Source organism: Drosophila rhopaloa, unplaced genomic scaffold, assembly GCF_018152115.1.
Source record: "Drosophila rhopaloa isolate 14029-0021.01 unplaced genomic scaffold, ASM1815211v1 contig_195, whole genome shotgun sequence".
NCBI lineage: Eukaryota > Metazoa > Arthropoda > Insecta > Diptera > Drosophilidae > Drosophila > Drosophila rhopaloa.
In genome coordinates this window covers 249,267-274,970 of record NW_025335078.1, presented here as the reverse complement: position 1 = coordinate 274,970, position 25,704 = coordinate 249,267, and the positions used below count along the sequence as shown (strand labels likewise).

Genomic DNA, 25,704 nt, shown 5'->3' with positions numbered 1-25,704 from the left:
AACTCGAAAAATAAGAACGAATTGAATATCTCAAAATATAATTTGAAACGTATGTAAATTTGTGCTGAAGCGTAAACAGTTCCCTTCCTCCTTAAATACTAATCGAAGTAAAGGTATCGTTGCTGTTTTGAAACTTCAAACCTGTCCATTCGCTTTATTAAATTTTCAAAGAGACAACTATTAATATGCGAGTTTCCCAAAGATAAGGTATACCACTCCGTAAGAAAACGCCTAACCCTTGTGCCTGGTTATTTGAAAACCGTAAATGGTTCGATCGCGTGGGAAACGGCAATATGTTTGCGGATGACTCAAAACATTTGTAAGGCTAATTTGGGCAGATGCGAGTGCAACTTAGGTCTGCTCCGGTGAGCATCTGCTCAGAACACATCAAAGCCAAGTCCATTTCCAAGCCGTTGAAATGTGCAGCATTAGGAGTTGGATACATTTGATCCCATCATATTTCTGGGGATTTTGTGTGCAATCAAGATATAAGACCATTAAAAGGCGACCTTCACTCAGTTTAAACGATTCAGACATCAAGTTTATTATGCTGCACATAAAGCCAGGACATAAACTGCCAGCAGAAATCATAAAAAGGAAAAGGCGGGGATGGGGAAGAGGGGATGGGGGAAAGGGGAAAGGCGTACCAAGAGCTCCAAAAGAGTTCATGAACTGTGACGTCTTTGGACTTCCGTAGGAACAGCGGGCAAACAGCCAGCAAAGGTCACCGGATTACCAATTTCTATTCGCTTGGCTCACCAAAATGAATAAAGATATTTTCGGTATGCAAATGCCAGCAGCTCCAGCGAAACAAAGCCGAACTGTCTGGACAATGAAACAAAAGCACGGCTCTGGCAAAATGGTTGAATTTTATGCAGTCAAATTGATTTGTTTGCGAGCAGCCAGTTCAACGCTCCTGGTCCTCTCCAGCTCCTCGAAGGACTAGCATCCCATTCATGTGCCGAGTGTTAATGCAAATGTTTGCATATATTTAGGCAGCACACACGATTCCCTCTGCAAAAGGAACTTTTGGTCCTTCTGTCTGTCGTCAAGGCTATTGCTGCACGGCAGACTGCTCCAATCTGAGCAATCGATAAACCTAATGAGCTGTGCCACAGACGGGCAGACGAACTGTCGTCGGCGCGGGCTTTGTTTTAAAATAAACCCCCATGCGGGAACCAAAAATAAACTCGAAAAACTGGAGTACTTCCTTGATGGGGAAAAAACAGGCACTCAACGTTGAAACGATTAAAAAATGAATACATTTGTTTGATCCAGTTTGAAGTGTTCAAGTAGGAACCAAATTTAGAAATATTTATGGAATCACAGTGACTAAATAAGAAAAATATATATGGGTATCAATTTAATCTTATGTAAAATACCACCATTTCTATGTTAATATTTTAACAATTTTTCCAACAACATATCTGACAGTCTAGTTTTGCACCCTTACAACCCCTTAATTTGGTTACTGGAAGTTATTTTGGGTTACTTGAAATTATATAGTTATGGTCATATTTCTTTTTTTTTGTTTCGCACCCTTAAAGCCCAGAAATTGGGTTACTTGCCCCCCTGAGACCCACACCTTTCGCGCCTTCAACTGGAGTCCATAAAAAGGTGTTAGACGCGGGACAGGCCAATTACTGTAATTGCCGAGCCCACGAAAAAGCGCCACATCACACAGGCATTACCGGCATACTTAGCCTGAACAGGGCGTATACTTGATGTGAGACAGACAGTCGGCACGCACAAGATTTCCGAAGAAGACACTTCGATTAATCACTTCGAATGCCTAAATAATTCACGGCAAGCCATTGCCATGCAAATTGCATTTGGAGACAGCATGAATAAAAGAATAAATGCATTCGAAAGTAGGACCAGGGAATCAATCAGCGCTCGATAGGAAAAAGTGCAAGCTGGTAAAGTTCAAAGTTCAAATGAAATGAACGTCAAAGAACGGGATAAGAATTTCTGAGGTTTTTCTGAGATTTTTTAATTGAAGTACCGGCATACCGAAAGCCATAAAGCGCGGCAGCATCTGCTGCTTAAGGCCAGACTCCGGGTAATTTAAATTACAAATACCGAAAGGCTGGGAGAAAAACGCTTTAAGAGAGACAGATTCGTCAAGCGGAATAAAAACCGCAAAATGTCCTTTGGACCAAGACAGACGGTACTTGGCCTTGTCATTTGTCAATGTGTCACTTAGCGAGACTTCTCAGTCACGTCTAATGATTTGGCTTTGTGTCTGTCAGCGAAAGTCAAAAGCGATAAATTTCATTGACTCTTTAGGGCCAACTGATGGGATTCTCAAATCGCTCACGTAGCCGAAATCAGCAGCCTGTAACTTCCGTAAGGACACTTTAACAAACTTCCTATCCCACAGAGAACATGAATTTGCAATTAAAAAGCAATCAAAATGAATACATAAGCTGAAACCGCCGAACACCTTAAATAATGTATGAATTTACAATTGAATTCCGGATTAACAAATGATGATGGGGATGAGGAATATTCCAGTCAATTCATGCGGTTTAATTAAATGCGTAAATTGAAAAGGGAAGTTGAAAATAATGTTAACTGAATTTTTTTTTTGGGTGGAGGGGGTTCATTTCCTGACGTAAAAGAAGCAATGTCAGATAATAAAAAGTGTAAAAACAGGGCTTAATGACAAAATGAGGGCACAATGCCGGTTTATCGTCCACATCCATTTGCCCCGCTAACATTGCTTTTCAAGGCTATGGCCGTTAGGGCAATAAATTTATTAAATGGCGAAAGAACACACAATGGGTGGACGCAACAACACCCACAAGGCCAGCAACAAAAAATCATGTTAAACAAGCTATAAATAAGTGTGTGCCAGCGTGTGTGTACATGCTTTCTGTCCTCAATTGCGTGTTCAAACAACAAAATTAATTGCCGAGCCAGGGCAATCAATTTTGATTAAAGTTGAAGTTACCCAAGTGCTGGAATTAAAGTGTGATACTCCTACAGGCTCTAGGTCCACTCTCAAATCAACAACCCATACATATCAGTATAACCATCCAGAAATCGAAAGTGCAATGCAATTGACAGAGTGATCGAAAGGTGAAATTAAATAAAGTGCTTCGTGCCGCGGTCATTTAAGCCAATGGATCATCTATTATGCAACATGGCGGGCAACAGTCGCAATTCGTCCTACAATTGTCTCTCCTCGTGGGACTCCTATGATCGAATACCCAGGTAAGTCGACATTGCGTATACGCCGCTTGGGCCCTGCAAAATCCCGTATACGCTCCTTCGTAACTCAATTCGAAATTCGATTTGAGCCATTAACAGGTCAAAGCAGTAGCAAGGCGTCGATTCATAATCGAATCAGTTCACAACTAAAAGCTTACACTTCCAAAAAAAATTAAGTATTCTGCACTTTAAAGTACAGTTTCCCAATAAAGCTGACTAACTAACTATTTTATGTTTATTTAATATGAATCCTTACAGCTAGCTTTTCTTAAATGAAATAAATATACAAGTATAATCTTATTTTTAGACCAACTTGAAAGCTATTTTAAAAAGTTGGTACACATTACAGTTAAATCGTATAATACCAATAGTGGTTATAGTTAATAAGATGGCAAATATACATCTTATTCCAACATTTTTCCCTGTCTAAACGAATAATCAAGAGGCATGGGAAATTCTCGGGACATGTAGACTTTTTTTCGCAAAGGTATTTTCTTATAAATATTTTAGCAAACAAAAGACAACTTTGCATTGGAAATGCCAAATGAGTGCCGGAAGCTTGTCAAGCAAAATGCATTCTCATCCTGAATAATTTCTTGAATTCCGCCCCTTAAGCTGTCATCTGCACACCCATAAATAAGTGTATATCGCCTGCTAAGAGCTCTTAGCTTTTTACGAGAAGCAATCAATGCAGCGTTTCCGTAATGGACACTTTAGTAGAGATATAGAGATGCCTCATCAGGACAGCAATAAACATGCAGGAGCCGGGAACAAACAAAAAAGGCAGCCTCTTTTTTCTGATGGTGGGGCCCAAGGATGCAATTTGTAGCTACCTGAGACCACGCATGGGCTTGAATGGTGTCCTTTGTCCGCCAATCCTTTGTGTTGGACGGGGCCGAAAAAAGCCTGCTGTGTTAGGCATTCTCCTAGATTCCCTTTGTGGCCTTTGATTTGCTTGGCTTCGCCGTTTCGCCCTCGCCTTTCTTCCCGGCACAATTTCATCAAGGAGTTGTAATCAAATCTCGACACGAATACAGAAACCCGAGACCACCACGCACAGAAAATTAAATCAAATTTTCTTTAAAAAGCACGAAATCAAAAATCAATAAAGGTAAAACAATCTAAGCACATCCCGCCGCGGGCTGCCCATTTGCCCATTTTAGCCAGCTTTAAACTCAATATCTGTGGATAATCAAATAATGGCACAACAAAAACACATTAACGTGCAATTTTTCGTCAGCTTAGGAGGTCCTCCCAGCCAGGACCATAAAATGCTGGATGAGCAGAAGAATGGAATCAATTTAAGCCAAAGTTGGGGGTTACTTTAAAAGTTCATAACTTTGCGGGTACAGCCACAAACTTCACATAGGAAGAATGTGGGATCCTGCGGGTATAAAACCAATTATTTTAGGCTAAAAACTTCGCCAAAAAGATATGCAAACACATAGATGGTATTATTAAAACTTTTGAATATGTTAGTAAGAAAATATATAGATCTCTTGAGTTTTTAAAACCGAAATTTAGAAACAAATATGATATTAGTTCTAAGTTGAACGAAACTTTTCTGAAATGTATATCCACTTTAACCAAATAAATAACCACAACAAAAACTGTTCTTGGAAGTTCAACCATTTGATTTCATTTTGAAGGACTAAAAATCCATAAAAAGTATTAGATTATTATTTAGAGGGAATTTTCAACAGTCTCCAAAATATTTTTGACAAAACATTTTGTTTCAATGCCAAATAAATAAACAATAAAATCGATTAGACTCTAGCAATAACGTCAGATTAAAAGTGCCGTAGTTTTCGTACGGAAAAGTTTTAAATTTTCCAATTTATTATATTTAAATGCTGAATAAATAAACAATGAATTCGATTAAGCTCTTAGCAATAGCGTCAGTATAAATATTCCGTAATTTTTAGTACTGCAAAGTTTGCCATTTTCCAATTCAGTGGCTAACCCGCAGCTTTCACTTTTAAAGTGGAATTTTCTCCAGCTTTTTTGCCACCTGCAAAATTTATGGAAATATTTGCAATCAAAGTGAATGCAAATGTTTTGTAGTTTTGATTACAGTTCAGCTTGCACAAATGAAAATGCGAAATTTATTTGAAATATGCAGAGCTGTGTGTGCGCCACTAAAGACTTAAAGCGCATGGATATGGCTCTCGAGTGACTAGTGATTGGTGACCCCTTCTTGGCCAGAACTTATGGCCATCTGGCGAACGCTTGTGCCGCGTTCAACGGCCGGAAAAGGCGAGGGGAATGAACTTTGCCGCCACAAACCGCAGAGAAGTGCGAAAAATCCTTCGGGGGCAGGTCAGAGTTGATTGTATGCAGTGGCCCGCTGGACCTTCTGGCCGGGCCATAACTGATTGGTCACTTGCCAGTGTGTGTCACGGTGATTGTGATGGTGGTGGTTATGGTGACTGTGATGGTTTGGGCCACGCTCGTTAATTTCGCCACGCACTTGCAGTCATCGTCCTTGGCCCTCGAATGGCCCCCAAGGTGCCATTTCTGAGTCAACACTGCTGCCGGGAGCCACTTGAACTATTCTTACAGTTTCTTCCCCTGCTCCGGTGCATTAACCTTGGCATGAATATTCAACGGAATGCTCCCAAATGAGCTGCGACAGAAAGCTGCCAAAACAAAGGCCAAGAAGGTGGCAAACAGTTAATTGAATCTCGTCCGGGTCGTCTTTGTGCCAGGGTTTAAGCAACTCCTTTAATTACTTGAACCCAGAGAACATTTTCAACTGTATGGCAAATTGTCTTGTGCAGTCAAGTGCATAAAGATCCCGCAAAAATGTTTGCCCAACACTTATGGTGCGGCGTGTTGAATATTCAGACACTGAGACGCCAAATGCAAAACTCGAGCTGCACATAAAACCATATATGGCGCCACCCACAATTGTCGGAAGAGCTTATAAGCCCCACATTTTGTTGCTCATACGCCATGTGTGCTGGAGTGGCTTAAACTCGTTTTACACTTAAGGCAGCAGTGTTGCAGCTGCAGTCAAGGGTTATCAAATATGAAAAATATAAAGATGTTAAAAAGAGAATTCAATGAGTCGAAGAAGGTTTACCCTTTAGTTAACAGAAGTTAGCCTTTGATGATGGAATTGTCGAAACAGGGGTTTTTCCTTTGATCTAATCAGTAGTACATGAATGGGTATGCTTGGGGCTCAGACAAATAGTCATTGATTGAAACCCATTGACGGCGCTCTTTCTCAGGGAAAAGCCATTTGTAGACGCCATTCGTCCTTGAGCGACGGGAAGAAGAAAAGGGCGGCCAAGACAGTCACGTGTGTGGAGGACTGCCACGTCCCCATCTCCTGTGTTTCCTTCTTTCGACCTTCATTACTTCCCAGATACTTAGCTGCACGCACTAAGTATGGACTTACACAAGGAGAGAACCTTTTTCATAAAATGTTCAATAAATAATCTGAAATAATAATGCTTTTTGAATGAGAATAATTAATAATAGTATTTGCGAACTTTTTTGTGGACACATAAATGCTTATTGAGTTGGGAAATCCAAAGTTAAATAATATGAATATATCCCCCTTATGAAACTTTACCTATAATTTAAGCATTAAATTATACCCCAACATAATACAGTTTAAACTAACTTGACTATCACTATTTTAGGCAACAAATAAAGTTCATTTTAACTTAACCTTAAAATAATACTATGTATTTTTTCTGAGTGTCAAGTAATGGAGCATGAGGAAGACTGCAGCCAGCTGCGTCCCTTAATGTGATAAGTAAGCGCATCAATTGTCAAGTGCAGCGAGTGGTGGCGCGGAAATGGGGGAATTCGATTGCCGGGGATATAGAAGAAGAACAAGGGTACTTGCAAAGGCTTTGTTCAACAACTCAATTTAGAAGCTCAATCATCAGTACCCCGCTTTTCTCCTTTCTTTGCAGAGTTCGTGTGGAGTACTATGTGAACGAAAACACATTTAAAGAAAGACTGCAACTCTATTTCATTAAGAATCAGCGTTCAAGTAAGTACCCACCAGCTAAGTATTATCTTTGAATTAACCAAAATACTCATCGTAATCACAAGAAGCAACAAGATAGTATTTAATTGAATTTGATTAGTGGCGGGATGGACGGGAAACGGATGTATACGTATCCTGCCAGCCGCATAAGGACGTAGACAAACGCACGAACACACAGACAGAAGGACCAACGAATGACATTACAAAGCCGAATTCGATAATCTTGGGTAAATATTGATTTGGAGAGGAAATAATTGAACAGGTAAACAGGTCGACTCGGTTGAGGGGAGGTTGTTTTTCGGGGCCGAAGGGAAAACCCACTCGACAAACATTCGTAGACAGTATAATTTACTCAACTGACCCAAATTCTAACGCATTTGCTATTCCCTTCACCAAAAAGGCCTGCGCATACGAATCGCCGATTTATTCCTTAAGTTACTGTCGTGTGTTCTCTACATAATACGTGTGATATTGGATAAAAATCCAACATTTATAACATGGTGAGTGGCGTCGGCAGATGGAGCTGTTCCATGATGATTGATTAAATATATCATACCATGTGATAGCTATGGCTGCGAAGTGGGCAATAAAACGGAGTTCATCATCTCGGCCAAACTGACGGAGGAGGAGTTCCAGGAGCAACCCATCATCAACTGGGACGCCATACTCTGGGTGAATCGGCCAACAGTGCTCTGGGTCCTGCAGCTACTTCTAGCCATGGTGTCGCTAACGCAATCCTTGGTTCTCACATATCTAGGCTATAAGGTATCCCAACCCGCCCCTTAACCCTATCTATCCTGTATTTTAACTTCTGTCTCGCATTTTCAGGGCAACATCTGGCAGCAGATACTCTCATTTCACTTTATACTAGAATTAGTAACGACAATACCCTTTGCACTTACGGTAGGTTTTGACTCTGGTCCTTATATGGGCTAATCAGGTGTGTTTACCCCTTCAGATTGTTCATCCTCCGCTGCGGAATCTCTTCATTCCCATTTTCCTCAACTGCTGGCTGGCAAAGCGATCGCTGGAGAACATGTTTGTGAGTGAAGGTGTTGGTCTTAACACGATCTTAGATTTATCTAATATACCGAACTCTATAGAATGACCTCCACCGTGCCATGCAAAAGTCTCAGTCAGCGCTCTCCCAGCAGTTGACCATTCTATCAGCCACACTATTGTGTCTAGTCTTCACGAGGTAATGCAATCCCGATTACAAATTTACCCTACAACCCAAATAAATTTTATTTTGTTCCCAGCGTTTGTGGCATCCAGCACTTCCAGCGGGCTGGCCATCGGCATTTAAATCTCTTTCAGAGCACTTACTATGTGGTTGTGACCTTTTCCACGGTGGGATACGGAGACTTTGTGCCGGACATTTGGCCCTCGCAGCTCTACATGGTCATCATGATTTGTGTCGCCCTCATTGTGCTGCCCACGCAGGTGAGTCAGACGAGGGATCCAATTTTGGTTCGGGACGGGGCATTAGCCAAAGCCAAATAGTTTTGTTTAGAAGCTATCTTATGCCCGGCAAAAAAGCCACATCAAATATTTATGCTCCCAAAGCCGGAGCGAACCGTATCCACATCCATCATCTGCATCTACGAGAGGGTGGGCGACTTTGGTCATCAATCGATATTAATAAATAGAGGAACCCGGCTGGGATGCTGTCGATGGAAATTGTTCACCATTTGCCCGGCTGGCTGTCTGTCCGTGACCCCTCCTATTCCCCGACCGACTGACTGACTGACTGCCATGTTCAACAATTTGCAAACAATTGTTTTATCAACAAAAACAAGCGCTGAGCAAACAGCAGAAACAGGAGAAGAGATTCCAAGGAGAAATGCGAACTAGGATGGAATCACAAAATCGGAATAACGATAGCAGCACACCCTTCACGGCTAAATAGGATAGATAGTTAAGAAAGTATAAAGTCTACTATATAGATGAATGAGCTTTAGTAGTGTTATTACTGGTTTCACCAGAAAAAATATAACTAAATCAGAACATAAGAATATTATGTACTATTAAAATGTATTGTAAAATTGGTTAAGGTTAATAACAATCGATCGAAAGAGTATAAAAATATGACTGACCATTGGTCACTTGGCCAAACAGCAAACAACAAAAGCATCCATCAAAACAGTTTTTCTACTTTTTTTCCAGCGTAGTTTTGGATGTGGAATGGGTTTTTGTTCTGCCAGCACTAAAAGTTCCAAGTGCATGTCAATATGCTGCAGAATTTATGACTTTCTAGCCCCCGCCCTACAATAAAAACAACAAGTTGCAAGCTTTTTTGACCAAAATGTTGCACAAATCCACGGAAGGTGCTGGCATCTACGTTTTATTGAACTTATTCAATCCCAGAAATCGAATTATTCCTTGTGAGGCTTGCTACACAAAAAAAAGTTTTTTAAGCGAATACTAGCAAAAGAAGCCAGTCTTAAACTTTTATATCAATCTTTTGAAGTCACCTTCAAATCGCAAGCTTTATTTTTATGAGACCATTAAACTGTAAAGTAGTGAAGCCACAACCACTGTAAAGAAAGTGCATAGTTTTCATAGGTTTGTTAAACAGAAAAGTATCCTAGAAAAAAAGGGATAATAATGCTTAAAATGAGTTTTGTACAACATAATAATGTAACTTTAAAACCTAAAAGTGACAAGTGCCTTGCTGCGAAGTTGACTATTATTGAAAACTAGCTGATTGATGTTTTAGTTACATATTAAATGAATCCTTTGTATACAGTTCGAACAGCTGGCCTTCACGTGGATGGAACGTCAGAAGCTGGGTGGCAGTTACAGTTCTCATCGCGCCCAGAGCGAAAAGCACGTGGTGGTGTGTTCCACCACCCTGCATGCGGACACCATCATGGACTTCCTGAACGAGTTCTACGCCCATCCGCTGCTGCAGGACTTCTATGTGGTGTTGCTGAGTCCCATGGAGCTGGACACAACGATGCGGATGATCCTGCAGGTGCCCATTTGGGCGCAGCGCGTCATCTACATTCAGGTGCGACTCGGACATAATCCGGCTTAGTTATGGACAAGAATCCGACATGCTGAACCCACTCAATTGCAGGGCTCCTGTCTGAAAGATGGCGACTTAGCCCGCGCCCGCATGAACGAGGCGGAGGCGTGCTTTATCCTGGCGGCCAGGAACTATGCAGACAAAACGGCCGCCGACGAACACACCATCCTACGCTCGTGGGCGGTCAAGGACTTCGCGCCGAATGTGCCGCAGTATGTGCAGATTTTCAGGTGGGTAAACATATCCTGTTCCGGTGCCGAATAATTCGAATTTTCTTTTTCTATTTGCAAATGCCAATCGCGGCGACTCAACCAATCGCACATCCTGCGGAAATTTCATTTCGCATTTCCGCAGGCCGGAGCACAAGCTGCATGTGAAGTTCGCGGAGCACGTGGTCTGCGAGGACGAGTTCAAGTACGCCCTTTTGGCCAACAACTGCACCTGTCCCGGCGCCAGCACACTGGTCACCCTGCTGCTCCACACATCCCGCGGACAGTACGTATACGCATTGTAGCCCTGGTGGCAGGACATGCAAAAAGTTCTCTATCCGCCGTGCGTCATCGTTTCGCTTGGATGCGTCACGTCATCGGCGGAGTCGGTGGTCAGGTCACAGCCGCTTGATTGCTCATTCAGACGTTTTTCCTCGGGCCTTTTATATTTATTTTTTTGCGGGAGCAGCTAATTTAGCTTAGCACGGAGTGGGCGGCCAAATGCATAAACTGGGGGGGAAAGCCATGATTCAGAGCTTACTTCTTGTTTATTGAAAATAGTTTCCAGAAGTGGCGTGGTAAAAAAGAAAGTAGAACAGGGTAAAACACTAAACTATTTAATACAACTCGAATCTTTAGAAAAAGCTTTCTTACTTCTTAAATTAAATCTTTGCTATGCCCTCTTTTCATTCCTGAAAATATCTGAAAGATAAGATTTTTTTACTTCCAAAAATCCTTTTTACCTCAGGGGAAAATCTAAAGATTTTTATTACTCCTGGGAGATAAATAAAAAACTGCTAATAAAAACACCATAAAGAACGAATGAGCTTAGCACTAACAAACAAATAACTATCCCCCGTTCTATCCCTACACTTGCATAATAGAAATTCAATTTTAAATTCTGGTTTTAATTAAAATAACAAAATGGAATAACAAAAATAATACTCGCCGACGGCAAGTGTGAAAATTAGCTGAGCAAAAGGTGGAGGTGGTTTTATGAAAACCTTTAATTAATTGCGGCTTTGAGTGGTAGTTTCCGTAACCTGTGGTCGCGCGGCATGAAAAGACGGGTTAATCAGATGTCAGCGAATGCTAATTGGGAAACCAACTGGGCCGTGACTCATGCATTCCACATGAGCCTAATCGCGAAATCGAGAACACATCCCCATATACGAGTATATACATTTGAACCTTCTGCAGGGAGGGCCAGCAAAGTCCGGAGGAGTGGCACCGCCTGTACGGCAAGTGCTCCGGAAACGAGATCTACCACATTGTGCTGGGCGACAGTCGATTCTTTGGCGAGTACGAGGGCAAGAGCTTCACCTACGCCAGCTTCCATTCGCATCGCAAGTAAGTGTTCCTACCAGAGGAGTGCCCATTCAGAGCCGGAATTCGTGCTAAGCCCACCCATCCCCATTCCCATCTCCATCCCCCCCAGATATGGAGTGGCCTTGGTGGGCGTGCGTCCGGCGGAGCTGCCCGAATTCTACGAGGAAACCATTCTGCTGAACCCCGGACCCAGGCACATTATGAAAAAGGATGACACGTGCTATTACATGAGCATCACCAAGGAGGAGAATTCCGCATTTGTCGTTAATCAAAATCAAACATCGGACCCGACGGCAGCTGCCAAGGAAGGGGGCGGGGGCGGACCCTCCTCGTCCGCCTCCCCCACCCCGCGGCGGCAACTGGTGGGTAGACCCTCTCTATAAGTCACAATAAGTGTGTGCGTGTGTGTGTGTGCGCGGTTCAAACATTTAAAATTCAAGCGAATGAATGAACTATAATATGTATCCATTTACATACAAACATAAATATGATATATGAATTATAAGCTTTCCTTATTTAGCAACAAGTTCTGTCTCTCTTTCTCTCTCCTTATTACATTTTTCCGATAATCCTTATTTTTGAGGCTGAGTTAAAAGTTTTCCTTTTTGTCGTTTCCCCCGAATATTCCGTTCGTTTGGTTTGTCTGAATGAAACGAAAACGCTTTAAATGTTTGTTTTGTGAGCGAGCCTGCCTCGAATTAACGTTAATCATAATATTCGCCTGGCCCGAATTTGTTTATTTTTTGTTGGTGAAACTTTCCACTTTAATCATTTCGTATGGGTTCCACTTTGTTATTTAATGTATTCCTACGAGGGAGTAACTTAGCCGCTTTATTTTAATTTACAACATACTATATAAATATATGAAAACTAATATCACACTTGAGAACAGTTGAAGAACACGCTTATAGTTCCTGACGGCAATGTCCCTTAGGTGAAACATAGTTTCAATTAAGAAACTGTAGGTCTAAGCCTTTTCTGACCTTAGATCTCTATTGGAATTAAAGTATTCTTAGGTTAGCTCTTTAATCCTCCACACACACACACAACACTTATATTCCCTTTCAACTCATATACTGCTAGAGAAAATACTTTCCCCAGTTTCCGTTTCCGCTTTTGATCCAATGTGTCGGATAAAGTATTAACAATTGTTCCAAAACGAAAAATAATAAAAGCTTTCTTAAGGCTTTATCAGCTATAAGTCCGCTACTTTTGATCAAATTCGAAAACAGAAAGGGGGTTAAGGGAAAGCCCTGCAGGATGTAGTCCCACGTAAACACTCGTTTGATCGTTTAATGTAATGTGTGAATGTCGCCTAAGTACAACAATTACAATCAAAAAACTACATCATCAACTATGACAACAGCAAATCCAACAACAACAACAGTACAAGCAACAACAACAACAATTAGCACAACCTTCACATCATCAACATTACTATCAGCATCAACAACAACAGCTACAATAAATGCAACCTCAACCGCCGCAGCTGCACCACCACCAGTGCCGTCTGTCTGTGTGCGTGTGCCCCACAGTCCCAGTTACGATAGTGGTGGTGGCACCACCGGCAACACCCACTTGCAACCGTATCCGTATCCGCAATCGTATCCGCAATCGCATCCGCCAATGCAAACACCAGACAGTGGCCAGTTTGCATCACTATTTGTGCGTGAGTGTGACACCAGAAATACCAAAACCCCTCAAACGAAAATATAGCCCGCAAGTCAAGAAAACCCGCATCATTGGAACCAAAGAAAAAAACAAAAATGAAGCAAAACACAAATATTTCTTTCACGTTCTTTGCCTAACTCTATCACTCACCAAAAACCGATTCAGCGACCCCCATCCAAGCTTTATCTTCCGCAGTTTTTCTCTCTCGCTGTCTCCATTTTGAAGTTCGAGCTGCCTTTATAACCCCCCACCCCATATAACTCACATTCTCCGCAAACCCATGTCAAAACACATTTCCGCAGCCATCAAACCCGATTCTGCATTCCTTTTTCTCACAGACACGATTGAAATAAAAAATCCATACATGAACACTAGGGTGGACCGTAAAACTATAAAATAAAAAAAAAAAAAAAATTATTTTCGGAAAGGGTTCCTTTTGCTGTAAAAAATATAAGTTACCAGTAAAATTTCTTTAACTTGATTTTAATTTTTTAAATTTTTAAACATAATACAAATCTTGTAAAAATATTGGTCAAAATAAAAAATCATTGAATATGATATACATTTTGCTTAATTTAAAACATATAGAATTACCCTGTGTAACATACAAAAATGGTCCACCCTAATGACCACACCTAGCCAAGCCTTGCCTTTTCTCCAATTTTTCTTCTTTTCCCACTATGCAAAACTATTTTTGTTGTTTGCTTCATTTTTCACTTGGCTTCTTTTTCACGTTTTGTAGTTGTCTTTGCTCAAACATTACTTTCTCAACTTCCGCCCATTTTTTTCTTCTTCAGCTTGTCTTTGCATTTTGTTCGGTTTGGTTTTGTATTTGTGTTGGTTTTAGTATGTGTGAGCATGTGTTTTGGATGTCTAGAAATGGCTGTAAATAATATATCCACCTCACGCAACAATTCGTGTAAATTAGCTGCATAGAAATAGTTTAGCCTGTTGTGCGCTCAAATTAAGCCCTTCCCCGTAGCTCACCCCTTTTTCCCCACGCCGCCCCTGTAATTAAGTAACCAAAAACTATTGGCAGAAAGGGAAAGACAACATTTTGGCCAAGTTGCACCTTAATCACTTTGCCGAAAGTTTCCCGGCCAGTGCAAGCTTGTCGAGGACTTTTAACGAGTTGTTTTCCCAGGTTTGTCTTGTAGATTCTCTGCAAATGCCCCCACTTGCCTTTTTTCCCCCTTTTTTTCTGTGTCACATTTTTGTCGCTCAGCTGAAATTAGTGGACATTTTATCCTGTATAGCAAGCGCCAAAGTAGTCGTAATTAGAATGGATATTGATCGACAATTTGGCCCGGCTTAATTGCACTTTACGCTCTCCCCCATCCAGCCAGCGATAATCCGACGGCTGTGATAATCTCGGACTCCAGGCAGAACCTCAAGGACACAACGGTGACCCAGACGGCGGCGACGATAACCACGACGACCCTGCCGCCTCCTCCCCAGACGATGGGATCCCCGAGCATGGCCGGCGGATCGGGAGGTGGTGGCGGTGGAGGAGGTCTGGGAATGGGTAGTGCCCACAGCATGGGCACCTCGCTGAGCATCACCCCAGCCACGCTGACCACCACGGGCAATCACCTGGACGTGCCCTTCGCCAATAATCCCAACCTGCTCAGTCCGGATGTGCTCAACCAGCGGAGGGGTGAGTTCGAGTCCAAAGAAAAGTCATCTGCTCGAGGCATTCATTTTCCTGGATTCATTGAAGCTTTGAATAAATTGGCCAGGAAGACAACCTTATTGATAAGTAAAAATGGTTCTTCCAGGAACTATTCAACCTTAAAAAGATATTGATGAAAATTTAAAAATATGTAGAATGGTTTTCTCTTTATACCTCTATTGGCACTTCAAAAATATTCATATTAAATTACAACTTAACTCAATACTCTGAAATTATTTCTGCGCCTAGGTAGTAGACGTCCCTCGATCCTGCCCGTGCCCGATATGTTCACCTCCTCCTCGTTCAGCATCGCTGGCAATGACGATGGCGAGGAGGGGGACGAGAGCGATGATGAGATCGACGACGAGATGCCCTGGCGTTCGCCCTCTGAGAAGATTGCGTAAGTATCGCCTTTCTAATCGCCTGCCCGACGACACACCTTTGTCACTATTCCGAGGCACCGTATCCCTCCTTTCCAGTGTAGTGCCTCTATTTACATAGAGTTAAACCCCTAATCCGATTGTACCACGTATATGTATCACTAACTATACTTCTTAGTCAATTATTTTCCATAAGAAACTAACCTCGAACCTGAATCTGTGTACATAGACCATGCTAGTCTGAACTCGGTAATCCGAAATGATCGAGGTTCTTCAACAGAAGCTCAAACTCGATCGCTGAGGATTGAGAGACCCAACTGAATGTAAATTGTATATGTTGTATTTAAGCACTAGACACATACCCGTTCCCACTTGTAACCACCATCCTTTTGAACACATCGAACTAAACGAGAATCGATAACTTTGCCTCAGCTGCTTGGGCGGGCACTTTCCACAATCGCGCACCTATTCGCTCATCATGAGCTCCTCGGAGGATTCCTACCAGCGAGGTTGCAGCTTCTGCAATGCCACTGCTTCCGCTTCCGCTGCTACTGTTGCTGCTGCTCCTGCTAATCCTGCTTATCCTGGTGATTCTGGCGATCCAGGCGAATCCGCGACCAATGCTGATTCCGCTGAATTCGCCACTGCAGTGCCATCCGAGGAGTACCTGCCGCAGTTACGCAGGCGCGTTATGAAAAAGAGTTTTAGCTGCGACAGTGAGTGCCGTTCCATGCCCGGAATGGGGATGGGAATGGGACCGGGAATGGGTATGGGTATGGGCTTGGGTCTGGGGGGAGGAGCCTTGGCCAGGTTGGCGGCTCGCAGGCGTCAGTTGCAGCGATGTTGCTCCTGCAGCTGCTCCACCACCACAACAACTACAACCACGCCAGCGGTGGCAGCAACAGCAGCAGCAGCAGGAAGTGGGGCAACTGCATTCACGTCGAGCAGTTCCGTAGAGACACGTCGACCGGTGCGTCCGGTCTGGGTCTACGACTACTCCTGGTAAGTCTGACGATTGGGGAGCAAGGACATTCTGCGGACACACGCCATTTGTTGAAGAGTTCTTGTCTCATTGTTGCTGTTCGTTCGTTGTTGTTGCTTTTGTTTGCCTGCCGCAGGACATCTTTTAATGACGTCGCGCCGTTTACCTTGGACCAACTGAGCAACAACTCGAGATTGGAGATTCGTTACCGTTGCCTAGTTGCTGTTTGTCGTTGCTCTTGATGCTGGTGCATCTGCATTTGCTTCTGCTTGTTCCTTGGCTATGTTTTGTTTTTTCGGCTTCCATTTTGTATTCATTGTGTAAAGGACTCCCCGGAAGCGGCAAAGTTTGCCTTCATCCGCAGTGATTGTAGGAGTTGCAGAACTGCAGGGTCTCGGGAAATCACACTTTAAGTTTTCACCATTTGTTAATTCGTAGTGAATGCTTTGGATCTGCTCGTAGTTTGCATTTGCCCCACCCCCACCCTACTCCCATGACACAATTTCCCACCTCTTGTCTCGTAGCCCAATCATTTGAGTCCCAGCACATTCTGCTTGCTTTCCCACTCGTACACATCACCGCCCACCCGATATCCTGCAGCCCATCTCCATGTCCACCGGGATCCACCCGTCTAACCCAGAGTTGTCTGCCATTCCAGCATCGTCAAGGGGTTTCCACCCGTGTCACCCTTTATTGGCGTGAGTCCCACGCTCTGTTACCTGCTCAAAGAGAAGAAGCCTCTCTGCTGCCTGCAGCTGGCTCAGGTGAAACACTTTGACAGCCTTTTTGGTCAGGCCATTTAATTAGGGGAACCCAATCTCCACCACAGGTATGCGAGCACTGCAGCTATCGGAATGCCAAGGAGTATCAGTGGCAGAACAAGACCATCATCTTGGCAGCGGACTATGCCTCCAATGGAATATACAACTTCATCATCCCGCTGAGAGCTCATTTCCGATCGAAGACCTCATTGAATCCCATCATCCTGCTTCTAGAGCGGCGGCCAGATGTGGCCTTCTTAGATGCCCTCTCGTATTTTCCACTGGTGGGTTATTATTAAAGTCCACTTGTTAGAGGTTGCTGAAAAGGTTTCTGGGGACTAGGTCTACTGGATGCTAGGTTCAATCGACTGCCTGGACGATCTGCTGAGGGCTGGCATCACATTGGCCGAAAGCGTGGTGGTGGTCAACAAGGAGCTCTCTAATTCGGCCGAAGAGGACTCACTCTCTGACTGCAACACCATCGTTGCCGTGCAAAATATGTTCAAGTGAGTGAAGTGATGGCTGGAAGTATGTAATCCCCATATCACAACACCCCCATCCCCCCGCAGATTCTTTCCCAGCATCAAGAGCATCACCGAGCTGTCGCAGAGCTCCAACATGAGGTTCATGCAGTTCCGGGCCCACGACAAGTATGCCCTTCATCTCAGCAAGATGGAGAAGGTCGGTAGCGCGTTGGCCCCATGCCCACCCATTCAGCTGACATTTGGTTAATTTGCCGCTCACTTAATTGCAGCGCGAGAAGGAGCGCGGGTCGCACATATCCTACATGTTCCGGCTGCCCTTCGCCGCAGGAGCCGTGTTCAGTGCCTCCATGCTGGACACCCTGTTGTACCAGGCCTTCGTGAAGGACTATGTGATTACGTTCGTGCGGCTACTGCTGGGCATTGACCAGGCGCCTGGTAGCGGATTTCTTACCTCGGTGAGTGGTTGATTTGAGGGTTTGAGTCAAAGTGGTCACATCTTCAGCCCATTCCAGATGCGCATCACCAAGGACGACATGTGGATACGCACCTATGGGCGGCTGTATCAGAAGCTGTGCTCCACCACCTGCGAAATACCCATTGGAATTTACCGCACTCAGGACACCTCGAATGCGGACACGTCTCATGTGAGTAACTCGCCGGTCGAGAGATGGGGACCCTTCTCGGCCTTCAGCAGGCATTGTGTGCGCTTGCGTCCATCGGTGAGTCCAAGGCAAAACAGCAAATCTCCAGATCCCATGATCAAGCTTCAAGATCGCGCATCCGATCCCACCCAGAAAGGGAACGGCTCTGCAGGACACTCAAGAGACATCTATTTCTAACCCAACTAACACGCTCACTCACTCACTCGCCCACACTTAGCCTGACTATATCTCTGTTTCTCTATGTCTAACTCTATCTTCCTAGCTCTACTCTAACTATAGCCTTTTACTTGTCTCTTGCTCACTTAATCGTATTTCGAGCTGCGATTAGGTACACACACCGAAACACAGCGAAAACAAATTTACCAGAAAACGATAACTTTTTAACTTCAGTTGCCAATTACCTAATTGAGTTGCCCCAGAAGAGGACGAGGCCTGATCGAAGTTCTTTTGGTTTTGTATGGTTTTTGGTTTCACTATCCCTCGGTTATTGTTTTTCTTTTGACTTTTGTTCTCTCAATCACACGCTTACGCTTTACTACTAACTGCATTGAGTCTAAAGTCTGTTCATCATACGAAGTTTTGCATATTTACCTCCAATATCGTTAAGTGCATTCGTTTACCTGTATCCCTCTCTTGCTCTCTATCTATATATATATCCAAGTATATATAATCCTATTCGACTTGTATCAGTAAATGGCAAAAATGGTAAAGATATAGATTTATCTTATAAATTTACATTTAAGCTTGATTGACGCCGTTAGCAGCGACTGGATCCCTCTAAAGTAAACTCCAACTTATCAAAATACATATCCACATTTATACAAAGCATAGCGTGCTGATTCTGAATCCGATTACGACTCCCACTCCCGTTGCAGTTTCGGTTCAGATTGCCCTCCTTATTTTGTTTATTTTTCCAGTAGCTCTGACCTTGCTGCAATCGGGTTGCAGGACTCTCACCCAAATCCCAATCGCCTGTTTCGTTTTTAGATTAATTTTTGCAGTCACAGCATTTATCATCCGATAGGAAAACAGATCAGACAGACGAAACATTAGCCAGCGTTCTGTGAGCATTTATAATATCAGGTCATTGAAATTATTCATACAAATTACACATACGCCCCGTTGTACCAATTGACAATTGATTTGCGTTTGTATTGGACCTGACGCACACGCACGCAGTGAGTTCCCCGAAGCGAAGAAAAAACGAAAATGAAACTGAAAACAAAAATACCCATTAAATACCAACTGAAAATACCAGTCACACTTCATACAATCTCATATGCTTGCCCCATTAGCCTGGCCTCCAATTCGTTGTGTGTAACTGTGTGTAGTCTAGTCGTAGTTGTTGTCCTTGGGAGTGGGTAGTGGTAGCTCCATCCCGGTTCCTTTTGGTCCTTTTTGCGTGACCTGTGGCTGCTGCATGTTTGGCATTTCCGGCTTTAATTTGGTTTCGGTTTTGTTTTGTTTCTGGTTCTGGTTCTAGTTCTGGTTTTGTTTTTGTAACTGTTTGCATGTCGCTTTTAATTAGCTGATTGCATTCGCTTGTTCTGCCAGGCCTTGCAGTTGGAACTTTCTCCAACACATTCTCTGGCTTAGAAAAATTCTCCCAATTACTGAAAGTTTTTGTCCCAGCATTGACGCGCCGCTGATTGCTCATTAAAAATGCTTACTCGATCTTAAAATCAATAAGAGTCAGCCGCATGAACGAAGCCAAGACAATTCTGGGTTAATTGGTAAACAAAGCTAAGAAAAAATATTGTTTAATTGGACTAGAACAACCTCAGAAAGTAGATGAGAAGTATTCCTAAGAGTAGAAACTTTGTTTTCCCAATTCCCAGTTGAAAAACAACCGCCTATCGCTTGCCCAGCACCTTCTTTCCTAGAGTTTTTATTGTTTTTTGTTGAAACTTTTTGCTTTCCGGCTTTTTAAATCAAAAAATCGCGTGTTTTACTTTCGTTTGAATTTTATAATTTAACTGTTAGCGGAAGGGGAAAACCAACTTTTGCGTGTTTCCTTTCCACGGCATGCCTAAACAACCTAAATGTTTACAATTTTGCTAAGGCCACAACTCAACCACCATACCATATTGAACACAGATATTCTCTCACACACGCGCATCGAACACTGAGAGCAGTGAAAGCAATTTGCCATTTCAATTAAAATCCAATTAAATTTGTAAATCATTTTGTGTTTAACCGAACTCATCGAACTCGAATTTGCATACACCAAACAAATCATGGGCATGCCTCAGTACGATGAGGAGACCGGAACACCCGACTCGACGAAGGACTCGACGGAAATGCTTCGCGGGGTCACCTACCGTCCGCCGGGGTCGGCAACAGGTGGCGCCAGCAGCTTCCGGCCGCAGCCCCAGCGCCAGCGGTCCGTCAACTGTTTGGGCGGTTGCTCGGAGCGCAAGGGATCATCCGTAAGTAGCCGCGTCCCATCTAATAGCACTCTCCATTCCACACCTCGACTCTGTTTCCGTGGGTAAAAGTGGGATTAAATTTTGAGGGATATGTTCGGGTTCAGGTAGGTCCGTCTTGACTCCATTCTGGCTTTTGCAGCATGATGTTCTTTGTATGGTAGCATGATTCACTGCAACTAAAACAACTAAGCCGGCAAGCGACCATGGATTCCATTGGTCAGCCAATTCTCACTGTCCATCCGTCTGCATTTCAGCACAACAATAACACAAACTCAGGATCAGCTAGCATACATCCAACAGGCCTTATTGGGGTTTTTCTTACACACACTTTAATTTGCCTACGTTTGGTTTCAAAAGTGTAGCACACTTTTGTTCAAATTTTGATCAGTGAAAGAAAAAACGCTAACTGGCCTGTAACTTTATGTGTACGAAAAACTCCAAGACATTGTGTTATGAAAGTGCTTAACCCTTTTAGTATTCCATCAACCTGGCCGACGAGGCGAGGGACAACCATGCTCAGCAGATTGAGCGGGCCGAGATCGCGAACCTGGTGCGAAGTCGGATGGAGTCTCTGAATCTGCCCACAATAGATTACGACGATGTGAGCGAGAAGCGCAACCACCTGTCCTATGTGATAATCAACCCGAGCTGTGATCTGAAACTGGAGGAAGGCGATCTCATGTGAGTATCAAGCCATTTAAATTTTGTATATACATAGAAATCAGAGAAAAATAACTCTAAACATTAAGGAATGAAGATCTGCTCGGGCGCCATGTGTAAACCAAACGTAACTCGTTACTTTCAACAGAGTTTTCGTTTAAAAATAACTAAATAATTTACTTACGTATATATCAGCATATAGATTATTGATTACCAGTAATGGGTAAATGGTTATATTTTGAATGTTTTCTTTACATCTTAGATACTTGGTGAGGCCGTCGCCGTTCTCGGCACAAAAGACCTTTGAGCGACACAACTCTCGGCGCAAATCGAACATCTCGTTTTGCTCGAACATTAACCTGGGCGCCACCTGCGGCCCCCAAATGCCGCAGATGAACATGAACATGGCCAACACCGCCGTCGGGGCTGGATCGCGTCGAGGATCGGGCATCGGCGGCTTGAACCCCATGCAAATGCAGAGCGTTCAGACCTTGGCCGGGTATGGATCATCCTCGCAGCGCTGTAGCCCCCCGATGCAGCAAATTAAATCGAATTCTCTTTCTCTACCCGACAGTCCGACGGTGGTTGGCAATCAGCGAGGACGGAGTAACTCATTGCGGGTTGGCTATTATTCCTATTACACCCACACACCCCAAACACACACCACCTATTTCCTTCTATATGTTTGTTCGGTTTGATTCGATTCACGTTTCCACGTTGGTTTGTTCCATTTTTGTTTAGATACACCAGAAACACTAAATCAAATCACACTAAATAAAATCACGATGATCGAGTTTTATATTGCGATCGCCTAGTTAAAATCTCAATATATGAAAATGGAGCTTTTTTTCCGTCTTCTTTTCATTAAACATAAACAAAACAAGAGAGAACGCTATAGTCGGGTGCCCCGACTATCAGATACCCGTTACTAAGGTAAAGGGAGTGCGAGGGAGATGGAGATAGAAACTTTGATCACGCATAACTTTTTAACGAATGGTCCGATTTGAAAATTTTCTTCACATTTCGATAGGTATTGATAAACACAATAAAACTGCATTTTTACTTTTCCGAAATATTTAAATTTTTAAAATCGTATATAAGCGATTGTGGGCGTTAAAGGGGCGTGGCACCTTTTGAAACAAACTTGCGCTGCGTAGGAACTCCTAGAATCTGCATGCAAAATGCCAATCTTCTAGCTTTTATAGTTTCCGAGATCTCAGCGTTCATACGGACAGACAGACAGACAGACAGACGGACAGACAGACGGACAGACGGACAGACGGACAGACGGACAGACGGACATGGCTATATCGACTCGGCTAGTGACCCTGATCAAGAATATATATACTTTATAGGGTCGGAAACGCTTCCTTCTAGCTGTTACATACTTTTGCACGAATACAATATACCCTTTTACTCTACGAGTAACGGGTATAACTATCAAAATATTCCAAATTTTCTAAATTTTCTGATCGCAATGTAAACTCCATCTTAGAATTGCTAAAGTGAGCTCCTTACAGAGCTTCGAAAAACACGAGTAACTTTTTCAAACTTTAGCCTTTGCTTGGTTTTATTGTTGATTTCTTAACAAATTGGCTTGAACTAACGAACCCCGTTGCTTTTCCCACTTTCCGGGGCCAAGCACTTGCACTCTCACACTGAGCATCAAAATTATGGGTACACTTTTCAAAATAAGCCGCAGAACACTCCACCAAACAGCACGGCAGCCACTGCAACTATCAACAGCAGCAACCGCAAGAACAACTGCAACAATTATTCATAGCAATAGTTCGCACTCAGAGGACAATCACTAAAGCAAGGAACTCATGAAATAACAGACACGTTTCATCCAGTGTCCAAGTCATCGAGCCGCATTTCGAGTTGAAGTTCATGTGTTTCTTCTTAATGTATTTGTTTAGTTCATTGAGTAACTGTTACTGCAACAATAGCCAATTTGTATGTGTAAACGTAATTGAGTTTTGTTGGTACAATAATATCTTGGTTTTGGGCTTACTAACCCCACTAACGACCGCCATCCCTGGTGGATATTCCCCATGCTTGCCTCTCTTGCAGATCGACAACGACATCCTGCTCCGTCGATCCTCGTCCCTGCGACAGGGCCTTCCCAGCGTGGGCGTCAGCCACGGCCGGAGAAAGTCGTCGCTGGAGGAGATCGGCATCAGTCACTTCACCACACTCATGCAGGCGACGAACCACAGTAATCCCATCAAGATATCGCTTAACGGCAGCATCGGCATGGAGGTGGGTTTGCAGTTCAATCTTGTTAATCGACAAGAAGACTAACCTCTTGCCCAGAATCAAATCTCCCTGCAGGTGACGCCACCCGAGGAGCCCACACCCATGCTGGGTGTACCCTGTGTGGTGGGCGGAGGCGGTGGAGGAGGTATTAACCCATCCGGAGCTGGTTCCTCTACCGGCGGAATGCTGGGCGCCGGCTCTTCCCTGGCCATCAATACCGCTGACCTTGGCCCAGGACCGAGCACCTCATCCGGAGCCGGTGGGTCACTGCAGGCCCAGGATTCCCTGGGGCAGCAGTCGTCGCAAGTATCTTCGCCGCAGCATTTGCAGGGAACGATCGTATGATACAACCTGATGTGGGGGCGCCGACTCCGCTCCTCCATGTCGAAAAACAAGTGGATATAGAACACGGCCGGCACACACAGACACACCCGTAGAGATAAGTTCTAGGCAGAGCGAAAGTATTAGGAACCCAACCAAATAAACCCACCCACCCCAAAAGGCTGTCTGTGGTGTGTGGCCCCCGGAAAATCCATTTCGAGCCCCATTAAGTTAGTCTCGTATGTTCAATAGATCACTAGATCTCTAGTGCGCGTGCTTATCGGTTTATCCCTTAGGAGTATGTATAGATATATATATAATGTACATTGCAAGTTTTGCAATTAGTTATAAGCTAATGATTACGACGGCTTTGCACACTGAAGCCGCGGCAAATTGTGTTTTGGGAACAACAAATGTAGTTAAACTATTGGATAGGTGGGACTATGATGATTTAGCAAACTGTATAACTGTATATATATAATGCCTAGTTGTAAGCATTTCCGAGAAGTCAGACGTAGCAAACTATCAAATAGATCAGGCTTTAACGCTTAAATCCATGTATATACCTTAGGTATGACCATTTAGTTGGGCTTCAGCTCGGCTTAGCTTCCCCTTCCTTCGGGAGGAAATTCCTCTGACCCACGTAAACCCCATATAGATACATATATGAAGGTGCTATCAATGTCTTGTACTATACACACACTCAGATAAACGTTTTGTGAAACTACTATAAATGTTTTACAGAATTATAGGAAAGAAAGGAGGTAAACAAACCAAGAAAGTGAAAAGGTTTTCATAACATAAATTGGAACGGGCTTTGGTATACTCTAATGCTTTACAAAACCAACAGAAATATGTATACATATATAAAAATAAATCAAAGAATTTGTATATAAACTAATTAGGTAAGAACCAAACATGCATTCAAGAAAAAACAAAACGAAAAACTAACTACTAGAACCTAATGGACAAACTTAAATCGAAAAACAACAGAATCTAGGAATAAAGTTCTACTTTAGAGTTTACTAATTAAGACTAGTTTGGACCGAGGATGGAATACCGGTAACTGTACCAAATTCAATGAGCTATATGAACCAGCGTTCGCAGCTAACACAACCCTGTAGCAACGCAACCTACGTCCCTTTAAATTAATTCGATCCCAGCTATAGGCCCTATAGGAAGTAGCTAAAGCGAACAATGTACCTACACGACCACTTACCACTCAAGCATCCACACTCACTTAAAAATGTTAGTTAAAGCACCTAAAGCAGTTTTATAAGGAAATTTTAGTCAACGATGACGATGAAATGCATTCCAGTGTCTCGGGAGGAAACTAGTTAAGCTTATGCCTAGCACCCCAGAAACCTATTTATATAGATCTGTATACTTATGTATCTGTATATCTGCATCTACCACATAGATCCAACCGATGTCTCAATGTACAAAAGTAGGTAACTAAACCGCATCTGGCATTGGCTGCAGCATTAGAGATACATTTAGTGAACTAGGGTATAAACTTGCTGTAATATTTATCAGCGCAATGCTCTTTAAGGCATGCCGAACAAAACTCACAATAAACTCAAACTATAGTTGGAAATAATTGGATCGGATTTTGTTTTTAAACCTCTTTG

At 43.2% G+C, this 25,704-nt stretch overlaps 1 protein-coding gene across 1 annotated transcript in view; it reads left to right on the top strand.

Annotated features, from left to right (window-relative positions):
- LOC108037720 (potassium channel subfamily T member 2) overlaps positions 1-25,688 on the top strand; it is a 29,688-nt gene extending 4,000 nt beyond the window's left edge. The window contains 29 exon segments of the mRNA XM_044459347.1: positions 2,992-3,219; positions 7,146-7,225; positions 7,623-7,722; positions 7,789-7,987; positions 8,051-8,125; positions 8,181-8,264; positions 8,326-8,420; positions 8,482-8,665; positions 9,972-10,235; positions 10,305-10,483; positions 10,608-10,748; positions 11,663-11,812; positions 11,901-12,130; positions 12,133-12,153; positions 13,158-13,460; positions 14,805-15,119; positions 15,384-15,534; positions 15,947-16,516; positions 17,155-17,260; positions 17,326-17,541; positions 17,600-17,763; positions 17,827-17,938; positions 18,012-18,197; positions 18,255-18,461; positions 20,657-20,833; positions 21,309-21,514; positions 21,756-22,113; positions 23,567-23,755; positions 23,810-25,688. Coding sequence (XP_044315282.1) covers positions 3,128-3,219; positions 7,146-7,225; positions 7,623-7,722; positions 7,789-7,987; positions 8,051-8,125; positions 8,181-8,264; positions 8,326-8,420; positions 8,482-8,665; positions 9,972-10,235; positions 10,305-10,483; positions 10,608-10,748; positions 11,663-11,812; positions 11,901-12,130; positions 12,133-12,153; positions 13,158-13,460; positions 14,805-15,119; positions 15,384-15,534; positions 15,947-16,516; positions 17,155-17,260; positions 17,326-17,541; positions 17,600-17,763; positions 17,827-17,938; positions 18,012-18,197; positions 18,255-18,461; positions 20,657-20,833; positions 21,309-21,514; positions 21,756-22,113; positions 23,567-23,755; positions 23,810-24,097 — 5,442 coding nt within the window. The 5' untranslated portion in view covers positions 2,992-3,127 and the 3' untranslated portion in view covers positions 24,098-25,688.
- The last annotated feature ends 16 nt before the right edge of the window (positions 25,689-25,704 follow it).